Source organism: Haliotis asinina, chromosome 7 (genome assembly GCF_037392515.1).
Source record: "Haliotis asinina isolate JCU_RB_2024 chromosome 7, JCU_Hal_asi_v2, whole genome shotgun sequence".
Lineage (NCBI taxonomy): Eukaryota > Metazoa > Mollusca > Gastropoda > Lepetellida > Haliotidae > Haliotis > Haliotis asinina.
The window spans coordinates 29,591,554-29,610,225 of NC_090286.1; the positions used below are offsets into that span (position 1 = coordinate 29,591,554).

Genomic DNA, 18,672 nt, shown 5'->3' on the forward strand with positions numbered 1-18,672 from the left:
AGTTTACACACTGGTTTTTCGACAAAAGTCCTGAGCCGAATATACATATAGTACGTACAGTGAGTCGAATATACACATAGTACGCCTGAGTGAGTCGGTCCTTATAGACTGAGTACCACTGGCACAAGCATATCTTTAAGTTAATGGTTATTCAAGGGTATGTTCAACACTCGGCGTAATGAAACCTTTGCGTGAATCTTGTTCGCTGAAGGTAAATAACAGCTGTGCGCGGACGCTACACTTCATGTGGGCTGACTTGTTCAACTGCTTAGCCCTGGTTCTGAATAGAACATAGTGTTTGAAAGAACCAGGAAGTAATTTATACATGTTGTACGTGTCATGCGAAGAAATTCCAAAGATATACCGACTTTTAATACTTTAGGGATAACACATAAGGATACTGAAGTATTTCGGCCATTTAACATTTGACGTACGTGGAATAAATGTTCAAGTGCTTGTGGGACGCTATCTTGTGTACGTAATGACGATAAAGAGACATCTGGGCGTATATCTGTGCCTGGCAATCACAGGAGGTAAGTGGCAGAGAGAGAGAGAGAGAGAGAGAGAGAGAGAGAGAGTGAGAGAGAGAGAGAGAGAGAGAGAGAGAGAGAGAGAGAGAGAGAGAGTGGACAATGAATCCATAATTCTTTAATGACACATTGGTCAGTAGATAATAAAGCCTGAACAGGTAGATACAATCGTAGTTTCTCTCATGATTGGGACGCTTACAAGTACTATTTCGAGAAGTAGGCCAGCGGAACCCATTGAAGTACAGAATATGACTGAATGAAATAATTCAAAGCGAATGCTATACGGCGTGTGTAGCGACTGAAAGCAGTCCTTGTAGCTTCGGGCAACGCATTGTAAGTAGTGTCATGTTACAAGTAGGATAGTTCAATATTGACAAACGTTATGGATAACGGTGAGGATTTAGGGAGTCCGTAAAGTTTGCCTGCAAAAATCCTTTAGGTGTATATGATTGTAATAGACTAAGTATGTTTTGGTGTCGTATACAGGTAGATAAAATGACATTGTACAATCATTTTTAACTGACCGAGCCATTACTGGCCAAAAAGACACCCAGACATAAGATTACAAACATCTACAAATATTCTGTTAAAAGAGTAAATTCATAAACCCCCAAGCTATACAAACATCTCCTTACAAACCTCTCACGGCATCAAAACGCAGACAAACCAACCTCTGACATTCAACCCAACCAACTTCCATACCCTTCCATAACCTATTATGCTTAGGGTCCATGTAGGAAGCAAAGATACCGTAAGTCCCCATGGTCCCTAGTGTGGTGATCTACCTTCTGTTGTTGGCGATCTATAGTCTGTTTTTTATATTGTATTGTCTATATAGTGCTATTAGTTTTAACTTTCCATGCTAGTTTTAATTGAAATTGTGATATTCTAGTTGTTTTACTGTCCTTCGTTGACAGATTTTACCACATGCATGTATTTCATATAAATGTTCTCGTCACGATATGGCTGAGATAATGCCGATGTGACGTAAAATATTAACTCACTCACTCACTCACTCACGGCATCAAAACGCAGACAAACCAACCTCTGACATTCAACCAAACAGGCACCCATGAAGAGCCAACTCCTCGTGGTGGGTGCTGGGTAACGCTAAGTGCTAAGTGTGGACGCTAAGTGTGGACCCGGGACAGAATGTGTCCACAGCACCCCATTGCTTGTAATAAGAGGCGACTAAATTGGGCAACCTGTTTGACGTGGGTTGCGTCCCGTGTCGGTGGAGGACGGGATCCTGGTGGTTGAGGGCAGATGGGCTTTTAACTGCGTTTCATTTGCCCAACACACCACTTTGGCGCTTACTTCACATAGACGGGTGGTTCAATGGGCCCGATTCAACCAATCGGCTTGTCATGCCAAGCCTTGTGCATGGATTATATATATGTTATATATATTGCACACATTTTATTTGGACTTTTGATTTCGGTCTTGGCTGAATTATTCATCGACTTTTCTGGTTTTGGAATGTATTTTTAAGTTCTGAATTTTGCCTAGAGTCTTATGCCCAGAGGGCGATGACTCATGGGCCAATCTTGTGGATTAATTCTTTATAATTCTTCTCCTGGAGTATGTCATCCGGGTATCCTTGGTGCTGCAAGCTGCTATAGCATTGTCCATGTGATACTCCGTGGAGGGTGGGGAGCTCGTATGATGAACCATATTACACTAACTATGGCGTATGAAACCCCATCCCAAAAAACAAAACGTCCACTTGATATTGACCGTGTTGATACTGACCATAGACCGTCTGCATCGATTGAGTATTGGTCGCGTTTCGTTGTGATTGAGACTCCTGACAAGACACCGTTAAAGCTGAACCCCTTGGCTGTATCCAAGGGTATTCAAGGTATTTCTGGGGATGTGAAGAACATAAGACGTTTACGTTCCGGTGCCCTGCTAGTTGAGTGCGGGAAAAGCAGCAAGCAACCAACTTGATCTCTTTTTCGGAGGCTAAAATATTGGTAAAGAGACCTGACCTTCCAGAAAACTATGCTACAGCAGCGAAAACATCGGGGTCTAGTTCTAAAATAACATCAACCACAGCCAAACTACCTTGACTTCAGTAAATTGCGATTCTCCACAGCTTTTGTACCCTGCTATATCATCACAGTCTGAGGAATCACTTCCTAGTACCTCAAAATCGTCTTCTGATCACAAATCATCATCTCAGTCACACTCAAAGTCTCAATCAACAGCTAACGGTGAAACGTAAACCGAAGCCAAAGCCTGATGCTTCAAAACAACAAAGTGGCAGTGCTCCTAGAGGGGCACAATATAAAATTCAATTGCTTAATAAATATGGGTCTCTTGAAGACATGAGCGTTTCTGAAAACGTCCATTCTAGGGCACATAGCTTGTCGCCCTACTAAAGAGTGCGGGGTAGATCTCCAATAAATCACCCCAAAAGTTGGTTTATTCCAATACTATTGTACAGTGGATTACAGTTATTAGTCCAAGATTTTACACTTTCAGCGATATGTCTCCATGAGACATATTTAAAACAAACAGGTACATTTGACCTTCGTCATTTTAATGCATATCATCTAGTCAGTCAAAACGTTATTCAAAGCCCTGTTCCACTTCATACTAATATGCAGGTTGTTGCAGTGAGAATTACTTTACATGTAGCGTTTACACTATGCTCTCTTTATATTTCGCCATCTTCGACGTTTGCCAAAAATGATCTTCAAGCTCTATATGACCATCTCCCGAAGGCCAGTATTATAATGGGAGATTTAAATGGGCACAACCGACTCTGGGGTAGTGTAACTACAAACACTAAAGGTAAATTGTTGGAGGACTTGTTCTGACAAAGATTTATGTATTTATAATGATGGTTCCAGCACATATTTACACCCTGGTACAGGGACTTATTCTGCTCTCGACTTGTCACTCACAAATTCAGAACTACTTAATGAATTCGAATGGTCAGTCCACGATGACCTCTGTGGAAGTGGCCATTTTCCTACTATATTAAAAGCTGTAACTCCATCTGATGTTCCTCCATCGTCAAGGCGGAATTTTAAAAAGGCTAACTGGGCTTTATATGAAACACTGTGTGGTGAAAAACATAAACCTGAACGTTTTATTGACGTTCCTGATGCTATTAAATGCTTTTCTAATGAACTGAACTCCATAGCTGATGTGTGTATACCAAAGTCCTCTGCAGTGCCACATATTCGAAAACCATGGTTCACTGATGACTGCAAACAACCTAGGAAGGCAAGGAAAAAAGCAGAACATTATTTCCGTCGCCATCCTATGGTGCATAATTTAAATAAATTTAAAATTTTAAATGCTAAAGCGCGACGTGCTTTTAAACAGAACAAACGCAAATCTTGGCAAAATTATGTATCTACAATAAATTCTCGGACACCCATGTCCAAGGTATGGAATATGGTCCAGAAAATTAAAGATAAAGGTACTGAATCTAGTGTCCATCATCTTAAACATGGAGATCAGTTACTTACGGATAAATCCGATATCGCAAATAAACTTGGTGAAACCGTCGCTAAACACCCTTCCTCTTCTAATTATTTACCTAAATTCCAGCAGTATCAAACACAACAAGAAAAGAAAACTACTATTTTCAACTCAGATAATGGGGAAGGTTATAATGAAACTTTTTCTATTCATGAGCTCCATATTGCTCTTGATCAAACTCATGATACTGCTACAGGAGCTGATAACATACATTATCAACTCCTGAAGCATTTACCAGAATCCTGCCTATTTTTGATGATATTTGGACATCGGGTAACTTTCCTCCCTCATGGCGTGATGCCATAGTAGTACCAATACCTAAACCTGGACGTGATCATACGGATCCATCCAATTATCGATCTATTTCACTAACTAGCTGTGTTTGCACGACCATGGAACGCATGATAAATAATCGACTTGTTTGGTACTTGGAAACTAATAACCTCATAACAGATATACAATGTGGTTTCCGTAAAAAAGGAAGAACTGTCGATCACTTAGTGCGTTTAGAATCATTTGTTAAAAACGCACTAATTAATAAACAACACGCTGTGTCTATCTTTTTTATCTAGAAAAAGCATATGACACAACCTGGAAATATGGTACTTTAAGAGACTTACATGACTTCGGTTTGCGAGGTCGTTTGTCGCAATTCATAGCCAACTTTTTAAATGATAGACAATTTCAAGTCCGCGTAGTTTCTACCCTGTCTGATTATTGCAATCAGGATTAGGGTGTCCCACAAGGCAGTATTTTGTCTGTCACACTCTTTAGTATAAAGATCGAAAGATTTAAATGATTCAATTGATGGTTCGTTATTTGTGAATGATTTTAATATTTCTTGTCGTGGTAAACATATGAATACCATAGAGCGGCAGTTGCAGTTGTGTTTAAACAAAATAAATAAATGGTGTCTTGAAAACGGCTTTAAATTTTCTAAATCGAAAAGTAATTGCATACATTTTTGTCGTAAATACAAACCACATAAAGACCCTGAACTATCTCTAGATGGCACTCCCATTAAAGTTCTAATCTATATCGAACACTTGTCCGTTCTAAACTTGATTATGGCTCCATCGTCTATGGTGGAGCCTGCAACAGCAACGTAAAATTATTAGATTCTGTTCAACATCAAAGTCTGAGACTTTGTCTTGGGTCCTTTAGAACCTCTCCTGTTGACAGTCTATCTGTTGGAGCCGATGGACCATCTCTTACGCAACGCCGTATAAAATTATCTTTACAGTATATAACAAAGCTATACTCTAACGAATCAAATCCTGCATATAACTGTGTTTTCAATCCTCTCTACGAGGACTTGTACAACAAAAAGTCTTCTCCTGTTCCACCTGTCGGGCACAGAATTAAACCCTTTCTTTCTTCGGCCGGCATTAGATTGGGAAAAATAACTCCTTCCCGTCTTCTTTCTTCTCCTCCTTGGTAGTTGGTTAGGACACAAGCTGACCTAACATTAACTACATTTTACAAATCAGAAACTAATGAATTGCAGTATAAACAAGAATATAATCAATTGAAACATAAATATAGCAATTATAAAACCTTATTTACAGATGAGTCCAAGGACGGTGGCGAGGTGACTTGTGCCACTGTCATTGGATCCAGAACAATATCTTCTAGATTACCAGATAATAGTTCTATTTTTACAGCAGAAGGTAACGCCATATTAACAGCTCTTAAATGTATTCAAAGACATCCTAAACATAAACAATACATAATCTTTTCTGACTCTCTTTCTTGACTTCAGGCTATTAAAAACCTATCATGTAAACATCCACTTTTAATAGAAATTATTGAACTTTATAATTATCTTGCGACTGGCCAATACGACATCGTCTTCAGTTGGTTACCCAGCCATGCTGGAATCTCTGGTAACACATTGGCTGACCTTGCTGCTAAGGCAGCGCTAAACAAATCTGTGACACCACTTCATATTCCCAATGCGATTATAAAGCTATCATTAAATCTTACATCCGTGATCTGATGCAGGAGAAGTGGGAAACCCAAGTAGGTATCAATAAATTACATAAAATAAAACCATATGCTGGTTACACCTACTTGGGTTGTCGGTCCAGTTTTGAAGAGGTCATTACACGACGATGTCGTATTGGCCACATCAGGTATACCCATGAATACCTTTTGAAAGGTGACGATCCTCCGTTCTGCATCCCTTGTGAAACTTGTCTTGCTTGACTGTGTTGAATATTCCATCACAAGAGACAATTATTTTAAATCAAGAACTATGAAGGACCTTTTTAGTAACGCTAGTTCTCATTTAATTATTGCATTTTTAAAAGAATTGAATTTATTGACTGACATGTAAATAGATAAGTATTTTATGATTGGAAGATGAATTAGTAACTGAGTAACTGAGGGGCTGAAGTACCGTAAAATTATTGTCCTCCTGAGAGGGTACGTAAGTCCCAAAACATTTGAAGTCAAATTTAGTCTTCCATCTTTTAGCCGTAGTATTTCTGTCATTTTAATTTGTGGCATACAATCGCCAGCAGCTGAGGGGATGGTGTAAATCCAGCTAGGGACCATGCAGGTAGCAGAAGTACTGTAAGTCCCCATGACTTCTAGTATGGTGACCTACCTTCACTTGTTGGGGATCTATAGCCTGTTTATATATTGTACTGTCCGAATAGTGATATTGGTTTTACCCTTTCACGCTAGTTTTAATACTTATTGTGATACTCTAGTTGTTTTACTGTCCTTCGTTGACAGGTTTTTACCATATGCATAAATTCCTTTTACCAACAATGTTCTCGTCACGATATGGCTGCAATATTGCCGATGTGACGTTAAATATTAACTCACTCACTCACTCACTCCAACCCAACCACCTTCCATACCCTTCACATCTACATTATCTGAAACCACATCCCCCGACTACAACCCCTCTCCCACCCCTCCCACCCCACACCCTCATCCCAAGTGATAAGATTAACAACTCCAACCACTCACTCACTAACTCCCTCATGCATGTTTTCATAAACACACACTGACACGCACAGACACACACATACACACACACACAGACACACAGACACACACCCAAACACCCTCTTTTCTATGGGCACCATGCTCAATTACAAGTTTCAGCATAATCTTTCTGAAAGAAAGACACGTAAGATGTTAATCAATAGACGAGACATAGTCAGGACACATGAAAAGGCACAAAATATCTTTGAGAAGACCCCTTGTGCGTGATGGCAGCTCATGCATTTCGTACCAAGTGAGTCGACAATTCGTCGTCATACCTGCCGGAGCGACCTAATTGCCAACTACAGTCTGAGTTATTGTTTTTAGCAGCTACTGGTATTTTCCCCAAGTTTTGCCCGGTTTCACGAGTAAACATGCTTTTCGAATTACCTCTTGCACTTCCCACTGAATGTCCGGTTAGGCCAAAGTGGGTTATTTCGACATGTGCAATTAGCAGTAACATCCTAAAACAGCTCTTAAATCTATTTCTGACATTTCTTTAGTACACTGTTTGTTACAATCCCAGCATGACAGATTTCTTGTAGTGTTTTATGCAGTTTGTGTTACGGTTGATAAAAGGTATAAGAATCCCCTTCGAACCAGCAAAATATAACACAGTCAAGTCTAAAATATTCAAAAATATATTGAGCAAACAATGAGCAGGTTACAGTGAATCCCAATACAGATTTCTAGTACAACGCAACTGAATCACAAGTCTAATGTAAAGGGTCACAAATATCAAATATTAACTCACCAGAATCTTGGTATTACAAACAGACCTGATATACTAAATGGAGCGGTTTTTTCAGTGAGAGAGCACATGTTGTTGACAAAGAGACGTTGATAGGCAGAGGCACACAACTCAATGAAAATTCCGTGTGTACGTCCGTGTATGACCGTCAACACAACCGGCCTTTATACATACCGACACAGTGTCGGGAACATTCGAGCAAAGCGTGGTTGTATCGCCATTCACTTAGAACTTTCTCGCTAGCCGGAAGTCAACAAGACGAACAACCAGTTAAGGGAGGCAACTCTGGAGCGTTGTCAGAAAAAGCGTACTGCTAAAATACTATTGCCATTGAAAACATATGATGCGAAATATGATCCATAATAACTATCAACTAATCATGGATTATACAAATTACTAAAAAAATCCACACCCTCGTAACATTTGTGATTTGATAAAAATCATAGTCAGTTTGTTAAATACGGGTACATATTCTTTTGGAAAGTTTGCTAAATATGAATGCATGATTAACTTTTGCCTAAGTGAATAACATTTTACACATACACGAATACAAGTAAAAGGCTTGTGAGAACGACTCAGTGTTGGACTGTCCCGCATTTTAAAGTAATGTGAACTGATTCTGTTCAATGACACAACTAATGAATGCAAGAGAAAATTAACATCCGTCAAATATTATCATGCATTTACCTTGCTCGCGGAATATGCCGGTCAATATGCAGGCATAGATGTCACGTGTCTCTTAAAGGGACAGTGTCCCAAATTTTCGACAATATTTTGGCCTATATCGTACATATATTGGGGCATATGTACTCACTTAGTTGTCTTGCGAAAACTGTAGCACACGGTGTTGTTTGCGGATTTTATTGGCTTTTCTCGAACTAGTTTCAATCACTAGTTGTGCGTGGGATATTCGTAAAGGGTGCTCCAAGGGACGTAACTCTATGAGGTTAACGATCACAAATTTTAGACTTGTACTATTTAATTTAATATTGTAATCTAATTGCGTAATTACTTTTATAATAAATTATATGGACGACTCCTTGGGAGCTAATAGTTAGTGTAACTGAGAGAAATGCAATAGTTATTTTCGGAGAAGTGTGGTGCGATATAGCGCGATATATCGGAAAATACATTTAGCGTTTCGGGGTATTACAACTGCTGATAGCTTCCCAACTTTGTACCATTTTTTAAACATAGGTGTAAAGTATTACTGCTGAGCCGCGATACCACACGTAAGAACATTGCATAGCTCGTATCGGATAACCCTTGACGTAACGGAAGCTGTGTAATTCAATACTGTGCATACAAAATTTATGTACTTTTGAATGGTCCACTGTCAAGATAGCAGTGATTAAACTATCAACGTGCTGTAGTTCAATCTTCCGACTGGAATTTATTAAAAAATTTGCTGATAAAACCCATTCTTAATGCGCTTCCACGCGATTATTGCATAGCATGTAACACACTCACTCCATCACACTCTCGACATTTAATCAATTGCCGTTCTCATTTCAACAATGACTATAAATGCGACAGTGATGATAGCACCTTTACAAAGCGCCTGCGTGACTCTGAAGTAAAATATGACATGCGTAACGATAGAAAAACACTTGGACTATGTTACATGAATAGTAGGTGTATATCTGTCAACCACAGTGCAGCCCAGTAGTAGAATTGATCCAGTTTAGTGAAGTCATATTTTGCGGCTGTGCAGTATGGAAAATGAACTTGTCCTTGAATACATGCATATCACCGGAAATCTATTCCCAGAAGTGGCGCCTCTCGAGACGCACGGACCGAATAGTATGAAAGAAATTGTAAATTCCATCGCTTTACCCTGATATATTTTATAGTGAAGAAGAGGATTTAATGTCCATAAAGTCCTCATGGGTCAGGGTGAGAAAACATAAAATAAATAGTTACATTGAAAAGTCAGAACCATTTGACGTAAACTTTAGCAATTCAACCAAGCATAACCAAGCATAACACAGAATCACCAATGTGCAGTCAATGGTAATCTGGTCACGGAAGCAAGCACAAGAGACGTGGGGTCAAAATAAAATGTTACTGTCTACTTGTTGGTGGATGTTGCCGTTGTCTCAACTCTCTGTCAAGATGATCCAGAGATGCTCTATCGGATTCATATCCGCAGATCGCGCTGGCCAGGGCAATAAGCTGATGTTCACGTTCTTGGGGTGGTCTACTCGGAGCCTGGCAGTATGCGGACGCGCCTTGTCCTCTAGAAAGATCAAACCCCGCCAACATTGACGCGCAAATGGTAACACAAGTGGTCTCTAGACTTCGTCTCTCTACCTTTGAGCAAATCAAATTTTCATGAAGGATGACAAGATCTCTGCTGACCACATCTCACGTCCATTCAATAACACCGCCCGACCAGAAGGTTGCAACTCTTAGACACAGTTTGGCTACAGTTGGTCACCCCTACGTCACCCCATTACTTCGGAACATGTTGTAAGGACTCTCTGTGAACAGAGCTCTCTCCCAATCACGTTGCTGTCACCGGTGTCCAACGACGGGCCAGGGAAAGGGACGGTGAACTCTGATGGCAGACGTACGAATTCTGGCAGTGGGAGGCATTTCGTTGTGGTGCTGGAAAAAATACTCCTCTTACTTTTGTCGAATACAGAGAACCACAAACGGTCTTAACACTCCATCCCTGTATCCCTGGCATTCCTCGGATGATAAGCAGTCTTCTTTGTTACAAATGCCGCCCAATACCATGACGCATACTGATGAACTTCTTGTACACAATTTGACGCCTTCGCTCTCCTTTACGTCGAAACACAGAACTCTGCCGTCGTTTCTGAACAGACTATATACCGGCTTTCATCTATAAGGTTCGTGCTCATTGCAGTCTGCGTTGACGGTGTAGACGGGTCAAGGTAATTCTACGGAGGGAGTGGTGAGCTAACCGTTGACATCGCAAAAATCTGTTCCCAGAGGTGGCTCTGACGGATGTCTTCGGTCGTTGCCATGTCTATTGGTCCTCCCGCACTTGAGCGGTCTTGGGTTTGATCTATTTGCTGGTAGTGGTTCATTAAAGTGCTAATGGTGGACTGACAGCAGGTGAAGGTTCTTGCCAGCTGTGCAGCACCGCACCCTTCCCCCACTCCCCTCAACACACACTCACCCACACGCACGCACGCACGCACGCACGCACGCACACCTTTGCCACATTGGTAAACTCTGTGTGAAACAAGCCAATCGCCCTCTCGCTCGTTGCGCTTGTGTAAGTTTTGGCATTTTTGTGGTATTGTGTTTTGGTTAATGCATGTTTGCTTAGTCTAAAACATTGGTATTTAGGCCACAAGTATGCACGTGCATATCCCACAATAACGTTTTTCTCACGTTTTCAAAAATAAACGATTCGTACGAAGTTTTCAGTCTGCTGCGTTACCATCGGGATAGTGCTGTGTTTTCACGAATGTTTGTGTTCGTTTTAAACCTATTACCAGCTCTTTGTCTTTTTATGCAATGACAATTTAATACACATACACCTACAATATTTTTTTTATTTTTATTACTCTGAAAGTATGCGGCAATGTCTCAACGTCACCGATATCACCACCGACAGCGCAATCACCAACACCAGACAAGCCATCGCCTACGTCTACTACAGCAACTGGTGTGTCCACAACGCCAACACAAGACGGTTCGTGTGTACTTCAGTGTTGCTTAATCACTAGCTTGTCTAGTCCAGACTGGTTGCAGACCTTTTCGTATTGCTGTAATAGTGCTGAATACGGCGTCAAACAAGCACATATTCGTGATATAACCACAAGTGTTATCCAGTTTCAGCAGAAATGTCTTACGAAAATGGGGAGGGTTTTGTCGTCTCTATTTATGACTCTTGTAGTTCTGAAATGAACCAAAATATACTACAAGTCCTAAGAAAGTATGATGATGAGAAATATTAAAAAACAGAAATGTATTGTTGATGGTAATGTATTTAATGCGGATATCATAGCTGTCATTTGAACCTTCCGTCTGAAGTGTTTTGTGTCTAGTAACGCATTTTGAACGCGATATAGCTTCAGTAGGGTTGGTGGAAACAACAGATGACAGCAAGTAGGTAATTCCTCTTATTTCAGATGAGGCAAGAACATGTGCACGTATTTTACTATTAACGTGAATATACAGATATATTAGATACCTGGTGTCAGATCTATGTGTTGAGCTAAAAGTTCTGGTGCGTGATTGGCTGGTACACAGTAGTGATAATCAGCAATATTGCAACAATTTCACGCCGGGGAACACCAGAAATGGGCTTCACACGTTGTGCTCATGTGAGGAAACGGTTGAAGAGCGAACACTGTCAACGTTCCGAAACAACCATCTGTTGTATACATGGTATCTGACACACACTTATGTAGTTTTTGTTCAATGCAAATAATGTGTGTAAAATATGTACCCGTTAGGACTTTAAATGATCATATCTATAAAGAAGTGTGATAAATATTTTCAGATATTACGATGACGATTGTGTACATCTCAATAGCTCCCGTCATCTTACTTCTTGTTGCGACTATTGTGGCTGTGGTAGTCTACAGAAGGTCAATGTAAGTAATGATCAGTGAAGACTGTACACTGAATTCTATTGATTAATACATTTAAATCTAAAATGTGTTTCTTAAATGTCTCTACGTTCATGCGTATACCGTTTTACCTCTTTGTCCCAGTTCTAAATGTCTCTACTTTAATGCACATGCCGTTTTTACCTCTTTGTCCCACTTCTAAAATGTCTCTACTTCAATTCGTACACCGTTTTCCCTCTTTGTCCCAGTTCTAAAGTGTCTCTACTTTAATGCGTATACCTTTTTACCTCTTTGTCTCAGTTCCGCTGACACATCTCTGTCTGTATTGAAAGCTCTATCCATGTGTGATAGCCAAAATCTCAATTGTTTTAGTTAGTAACTCTATATGGTTCTTCCGTTTGATTTGTGGTTTTGCGTTTTATGGATACTTTGGAATGCATGTCCACAAGAGGTTTCCATATCTATAAGACAAATCATGGTTTCTGAAATGGGCCAACCCACAAGGCTTTATAACGTTACAACCGAGTTTGGACTTAGAGGATATGTGACTTCTTTTCAGTTTCAGCCATATGTGACGTTGGTGTTAAACTGGCTACTGTCGAAGCATTTGGGTCACATTTTCTGGACATTGCAATGCTATTGTGGCAACACAAAGGAGAGTACCCAGAACAGGAGAAATAGGACATAAACTGCAATCAGTACCAAACGCTTTGATTTGCAATGGGATCTCGTTAGGTTGATATTACTGGGACCATTACCTTGACCGTGCATGAATATTCATTTCCCTTGGCGTAGTAAAGAAACATCAAGTTTTACCTCGTTACGTCCTAATTGAGACCAGTACCTTGGCGTGGTAAATAACGTTACATTTTACCTCGTTACGCCGTTGTTGAGACCATTACCTTGGCCGTTCATGTATTTGCAATTCCCTTGGTTTGGTGAATAACGTCATTTTCACCTCGTTACGTCGATATTGAGACCATTAGATTGGATGTTCATACATTTGCATTCCCTTGGCGAGGAGAATAACGTCAATCTTCAGATCATAAATCGTTTATGGCATTAATTCATTGTTTAAAAATCTTGAAAATTATAATGCGTCATATTCAAGGTACAAAGAACTTTCAGGATTTGGCTGCCTTATATGAAATTGTTAACAGGAATTATGCATGTGAGAGAGATTTGCACGTTTGTTTGGCTCTCATGGGTCGAACATCGAATGTGTTTCTGACCATCGTACGGACTTCGTTTGGAGATTGTACGTGCGCGTCACAACGCTTCTAGAAAATATAGTTATAGACAGGGACTGGGAAAGGAAGTGGGATGCGCCATTTTACACATTAGAAAGAAAAATGACCAATTAAAATGTTGAAGTTTACTAATGGTACAAGGGCCGTCACCCATTCTAAATTTTAAAAAATGGCCAATAATACTGAAAATGTGAAATGGCCAATGTGCCCATTGTGAAAGTTCTCTATCCCAATCCATATATAAATATACGAGTTTCCAAACAATAATATTATATCAATGTGTAAATAATCAGCTAACATCTTTAACAGTATGCCTATATGTCATATTTCTGGGGATATTTTAGTTTTTGTATGTTACGCCTATATTTTTCAACGTATTCATGTTGAAATTGCTCCAGGGGTTTCGCAGGCAGGTGACATGGTGAATCTTCAGTTTGAGAAATTTACTGGACAAAATAAGTCATTGGAAATTGATATCTTTTTGACTGATATTTTATCAGTACGTCAACGAATAAATATATCATTATTCGTATTTCCTAAATTTGCATATATCCATAACTATTTTTGTCCAGTATATATCAAGGTAATTTTTGTGTATCTGCTTTTGGACTCATTGTAGATGAAAACTATATATTTGCACATTGAATAAAACAGATTTCATTTCTGGTTCGTAAACCCTATTTAGAAATATACATATGGAAGTATAAGGTGAACACCTGGTAATGATTACAAGTGTTAAACACATATATGCTTAGTCCATCTTTTAGTTATAAGAAATATGTATTAATATTCAAGCTCTTGACATCTTCGTTAAAGTCCATTGTAACTTCGCTGCCTTCTTACTACTCTTTAGCGAGTGAGTGAATTAGTTTTCGAATTAGTTTTTCGCAATTTCTACAGTAGGTGTCGCGTTTCTACTCGAAGCCAAAGTATCTCTGAAGGACTGAACATCTCATGCAAGGAGCATTCCACTTCTATATTCTTCCAGCTAGTTTCCAGTGTACTTCAATGAACATGTTTTCTATGATTTCCTGCACAAAAAAAAATCACTGTCAAGTTTTTAACAATAGATTACTTGATCCTTCAGGTCGAAAACCCCTCATCGTGAGAACAACAGTTCCAGAGAGCGCTACTGCAGCAACAACCAAACTAATCCAGATGTTGATGATTATGATTATCTTCGCGAGGAAGTGTATGATGTTTTGGATGAATCAAAGATGTACAACGATGGACATGTGTTCCTAAACAGTGCCAATGATGACCGAAGACTAAACGACCATCAACTTACATCCGACATAAAAGGGCATCAGGGTGGAACAACTATAATGTACAGAGCGACCGGTTCTTCAGGACGAGCTGAAATCGGCAATGATATCACTGGATCGTATGTGACGATGAAAACAAGAGATGAAGACGCTGTATCAGAAGGTGATAACTACGTGGTAAGTGTGTCTGGTCCACATGAGATAGGAGGAGGTGACGTAACAGCTATGGAGGATGTGGCAAATGTTTCTGGGAAAGAAGGTGGTGCTTTAGAAGCATCTCATGGTGATGCCATTGGAAGAGGACTGATATTGCCCCCACCTCCGTGTGGGTCATATATATCCCCCGTTTTTGAAAACGACTGATAGCCAAACGCCACTTGACATAATGTTTTGCTCACAATATATCTCAGTAAAGTGAGAGATAGCAGATAGGAAGTGACCTTTCCCTTTATAGCATCAGACCGAAATGATATCAAGACGAAGCTGCACAACCAGCGGATCCTTGGCAGACCAAATGGCGCTGCCTTTCATAGCAAAGTGATTATTATTGGAAGCACGCAGTTGCTCATTCTAATTAGTATTGGATTATTTTATTTGTACACATACCTCTCGAACTAGCTTTAGAACACAACTTTTAATTATTACTTTTGCTATAACTTATATACTAATATTTGCATCGGGCGTCTTTCACGTAATTAATATGCTCATCGTACTCTAGACAGCCAGCAGTAACCCAACATACAATTAATGAGCGAGTGAGTATTTACGCCACTCTTAGCAATATTTGACCAATAACATGGTGGGGGACACAAGAAATGGGCTTCACGGATTGTAAACATGTGAGGAGCCGAACTCGGGCTTTCAGCGTGACGAGCAAACGCCTTTACCACTAGGCTACCCCATCGTCAGGATGTATAAGCGATTGATTGCGTTTAACACCGTTTGTCACCGTGGGAGGATAGCCCAGGGCGATGCGGGTCATACGTTTACCACTTTGAGGAAGCTACAGACACGAGTGGGGTGTTCACCTGATACAGAAACCATTACCGTCCTGGATTTTGTCAAGTGTGCTTCTATGTTTCAAATCGTTTTCTTACCCTACTAATACAATGGATTTCAAATGTTGAAAATATTGTATTGGATTTCAGATTCAGTAAAATATTAAGACTTTGGATATGCGTGTTGCTACAATACTCAACACGATTATATGCATGCATTGATTGATTGTTGTGTAAGCCGCATCGACGTTAATTATAAACTATATATTATAAATTATATGTATTAATTATATGTCTGCAGCACAACCGAAGAAACGAAGATTCCATCCACCCGTTCACAAAAGTTAGTCTGCCCATACGCCAAGGAAAATTCATTGTAGATGTGTAATGGACCTGTATATGAACACTTTAAAAACTAAACTTAAGAGTAATATTTATGTTATATGGAAGTACCGAAGCGTACTTGACCCACGATGAAAAACCTTTTTGGTGTCACTATCTCCTGGGTAGGACATACATGTACTATCTTCTACGAAGGACTTAGTATCTCCTACGTGGGACATACCGTCTGCTATGTAGTACTTAACATATCCTTTTGAAAGTTCGGATTTTGAAGTGTGGTTATTATATTAAGAAATGTTTGGTTATGCAGGACGTTAATAGTAGAAATGCACGTCCATGCATATTCATGACACTTACGCAGTGTTACTACACACTGGTATTGTCTGTGTCTGTGTTTGTGTATGTGTGTGTGTTACGTTTGAGTGACGTGGACCTTGATCTAACTGCAAATATGGATATTCTCTCTCTCAACCACACGCACACACACGCACGCGCACTCACGCACGTACACACACTGACAGAGGAGGGAAGGAAGAAGTTTCTGGTATGAAATTCTCGTTATGAAAGTTTTGCTTGTCTTCATATGAGGTTAGGTTGGATCAGATATAACGCTCGTTTGTGGTCTGATCTTTCGTGATTGTTTACAAGCTGACTTGAGTTCGGTGGAAAAGTGTTGAATGCGGCGTAAAGCGATACGGAATTTAAAAAAGGCAAAAGATTGTCACTATAGTTGTTTGATATAAGTATAAGGATATAAGTACGCATAGAGTGCCACCGATAGTCCAAGACACGTCTGTTCATGCAGATTATGACTAATGTGCAACTGCCTCTGAAATATCCAGCGCATAAAGGAAAATGTAACGAAGTGCAACATGTAACGGTGAACTAAAATCAACGCGCAACAACAGAGCAAACTGAACGCGAGGCATTAAAGTACAACAGTCGGTCCATCACATAAAAGTAAAATACAACAATTATACTACCCATCAAAAGTCTAGACTCCCTTAAAACACTCACTATATGTTATATATGTATACACGGTTACAACGAAGATGAATTTCTCCACCAACATGGGGAAAACAACTGCAAAACCATATGCAGATTAATTGCACGAGGATGATTCATCAAATTGCTGAATTTTGTGTAAATAGCGTACATTTGAACTGCTGCGTTTTGGTGCCGAGTTTCTTGAACGCATGACAATAATCTTGTCAACGTTACGAATTTGTTTTATTATACATCAGTTCATGTCTAAACAGTCTAAACTGTACTTTCAAACCGTATGGAATACTTTGCAAAATGTAGTTTCGAACAGTTGACTGAAGCATGCGACTACATGTACACTAGTGAGTCTAAACCTTTGATGGGTAGTATAGTTGAACACATGAGTCTAATGTTGAAGGAAACAGTAGACTCTTAGAGTAAATGAAACACATGGTAGTAGACTCTAATGGTAAATATAACACGTAACTGTAGACTCCAAACGTATATGAAACACATGGCTGTAAACTCTAACAGTGACTGAAACAGTGAAAAAGGAAATGGTTTCCGTGTCTGGGGGAATTAAGTTGAGTATATTAACATATATCGAGCATCTCCAACAGGAGATAATAAGGCCTACGAAGGAGATAATAAGTCCTACGTAGGAGATAGTAAGTCCTACGTAGGAGATAGTAAGTCCTACACAGGAGATAATATGTCCTACGTAGGTGATAGTAAGTCCTACGTAGGAGATAGTAAGTCCTACACAGGAGATAATAAGTCCTACGTAGGAGATAGTAAGTCCTACGTAGGAGATAGTAAGTCCTACACAGGAGATAATATGTCCTACGTAGGTGATAGTAAGTCCTACGTAGGAGATAGTAAGTCCTACACAGGAGATAATAAGTCCTACGTAGGAGATAGTAAGTCCTACACAGGAGATAATATGTCCTACGTAGGTGATAGTAAGTCCTACGTAGGAGATAGTAAGTCCTACACAGGAGATAATAAGTCCTACGTAGGAGATAGTAAGTCCTACGTAGGAGATAGTAAGTCCTACACAGGATATAATATGTCCTACCTAGGTGATAGTAAGTCCTACGTAGGAGATAGTAAGTCCTACACAGAAGATAATAAGTCCTACGTAGGAGATAGTAAGTCCTACACAGAAGATAATATGTCCTACGTAGGTGATCATACGTCCTGCGTTGGAGATAGTAACACCTACGTAGGTGATAATATGTCGTAATAGGACGTAGTATCTCCTACGTAGACCTTAGATAATGAGACTAAAAACCTTTCACCGTGACCCTAAGACGCTTCCGTAATTTTGTGAGTATGACTAGTGGTGATCAGAAAGAGAGCTTTTAGTGCCATGAATGTATTCGTGCACATTTCTTGCTCCCCTATACACATACTTACCCTTCACACGATCACAAGCTTGAGGTCAGGTCAGCTTGAAAATGTTTTCGAAGCAAAGCGACTTCATCGCCATCATACG

The 18,672-nt window shown here is 39.7% G+C and overlaps 1 protein-coding gene across 1 annotated transcript; it reads left to right on the forward strand.

Moving 5' to 3' along the window:
- Positions 1-408: 408 nt before the first annotated feature.
- Positions 409-18,420, forward strand: LOC137291941 (uncharacterized). The gene is made up of 6 exons (XM_067823496.1): positions 409-533; positions 11,333-11,452; positions 12,266-12,359; positions 14,673-15,175; positions 16,150-16,191; positions 17,795-18,420. Exons 1-6 carry the CDS (start codon positions 482-484, stop codon positions 18,418-18,420), a joined length of 1,437 nt encoding a protein of 478 aa, XP_067679597.1. The 5' UTR covers positions 409-481.
- The last annotated feature ends 252 nt before the right edge of the window (positions 18,421-18,672 follow it).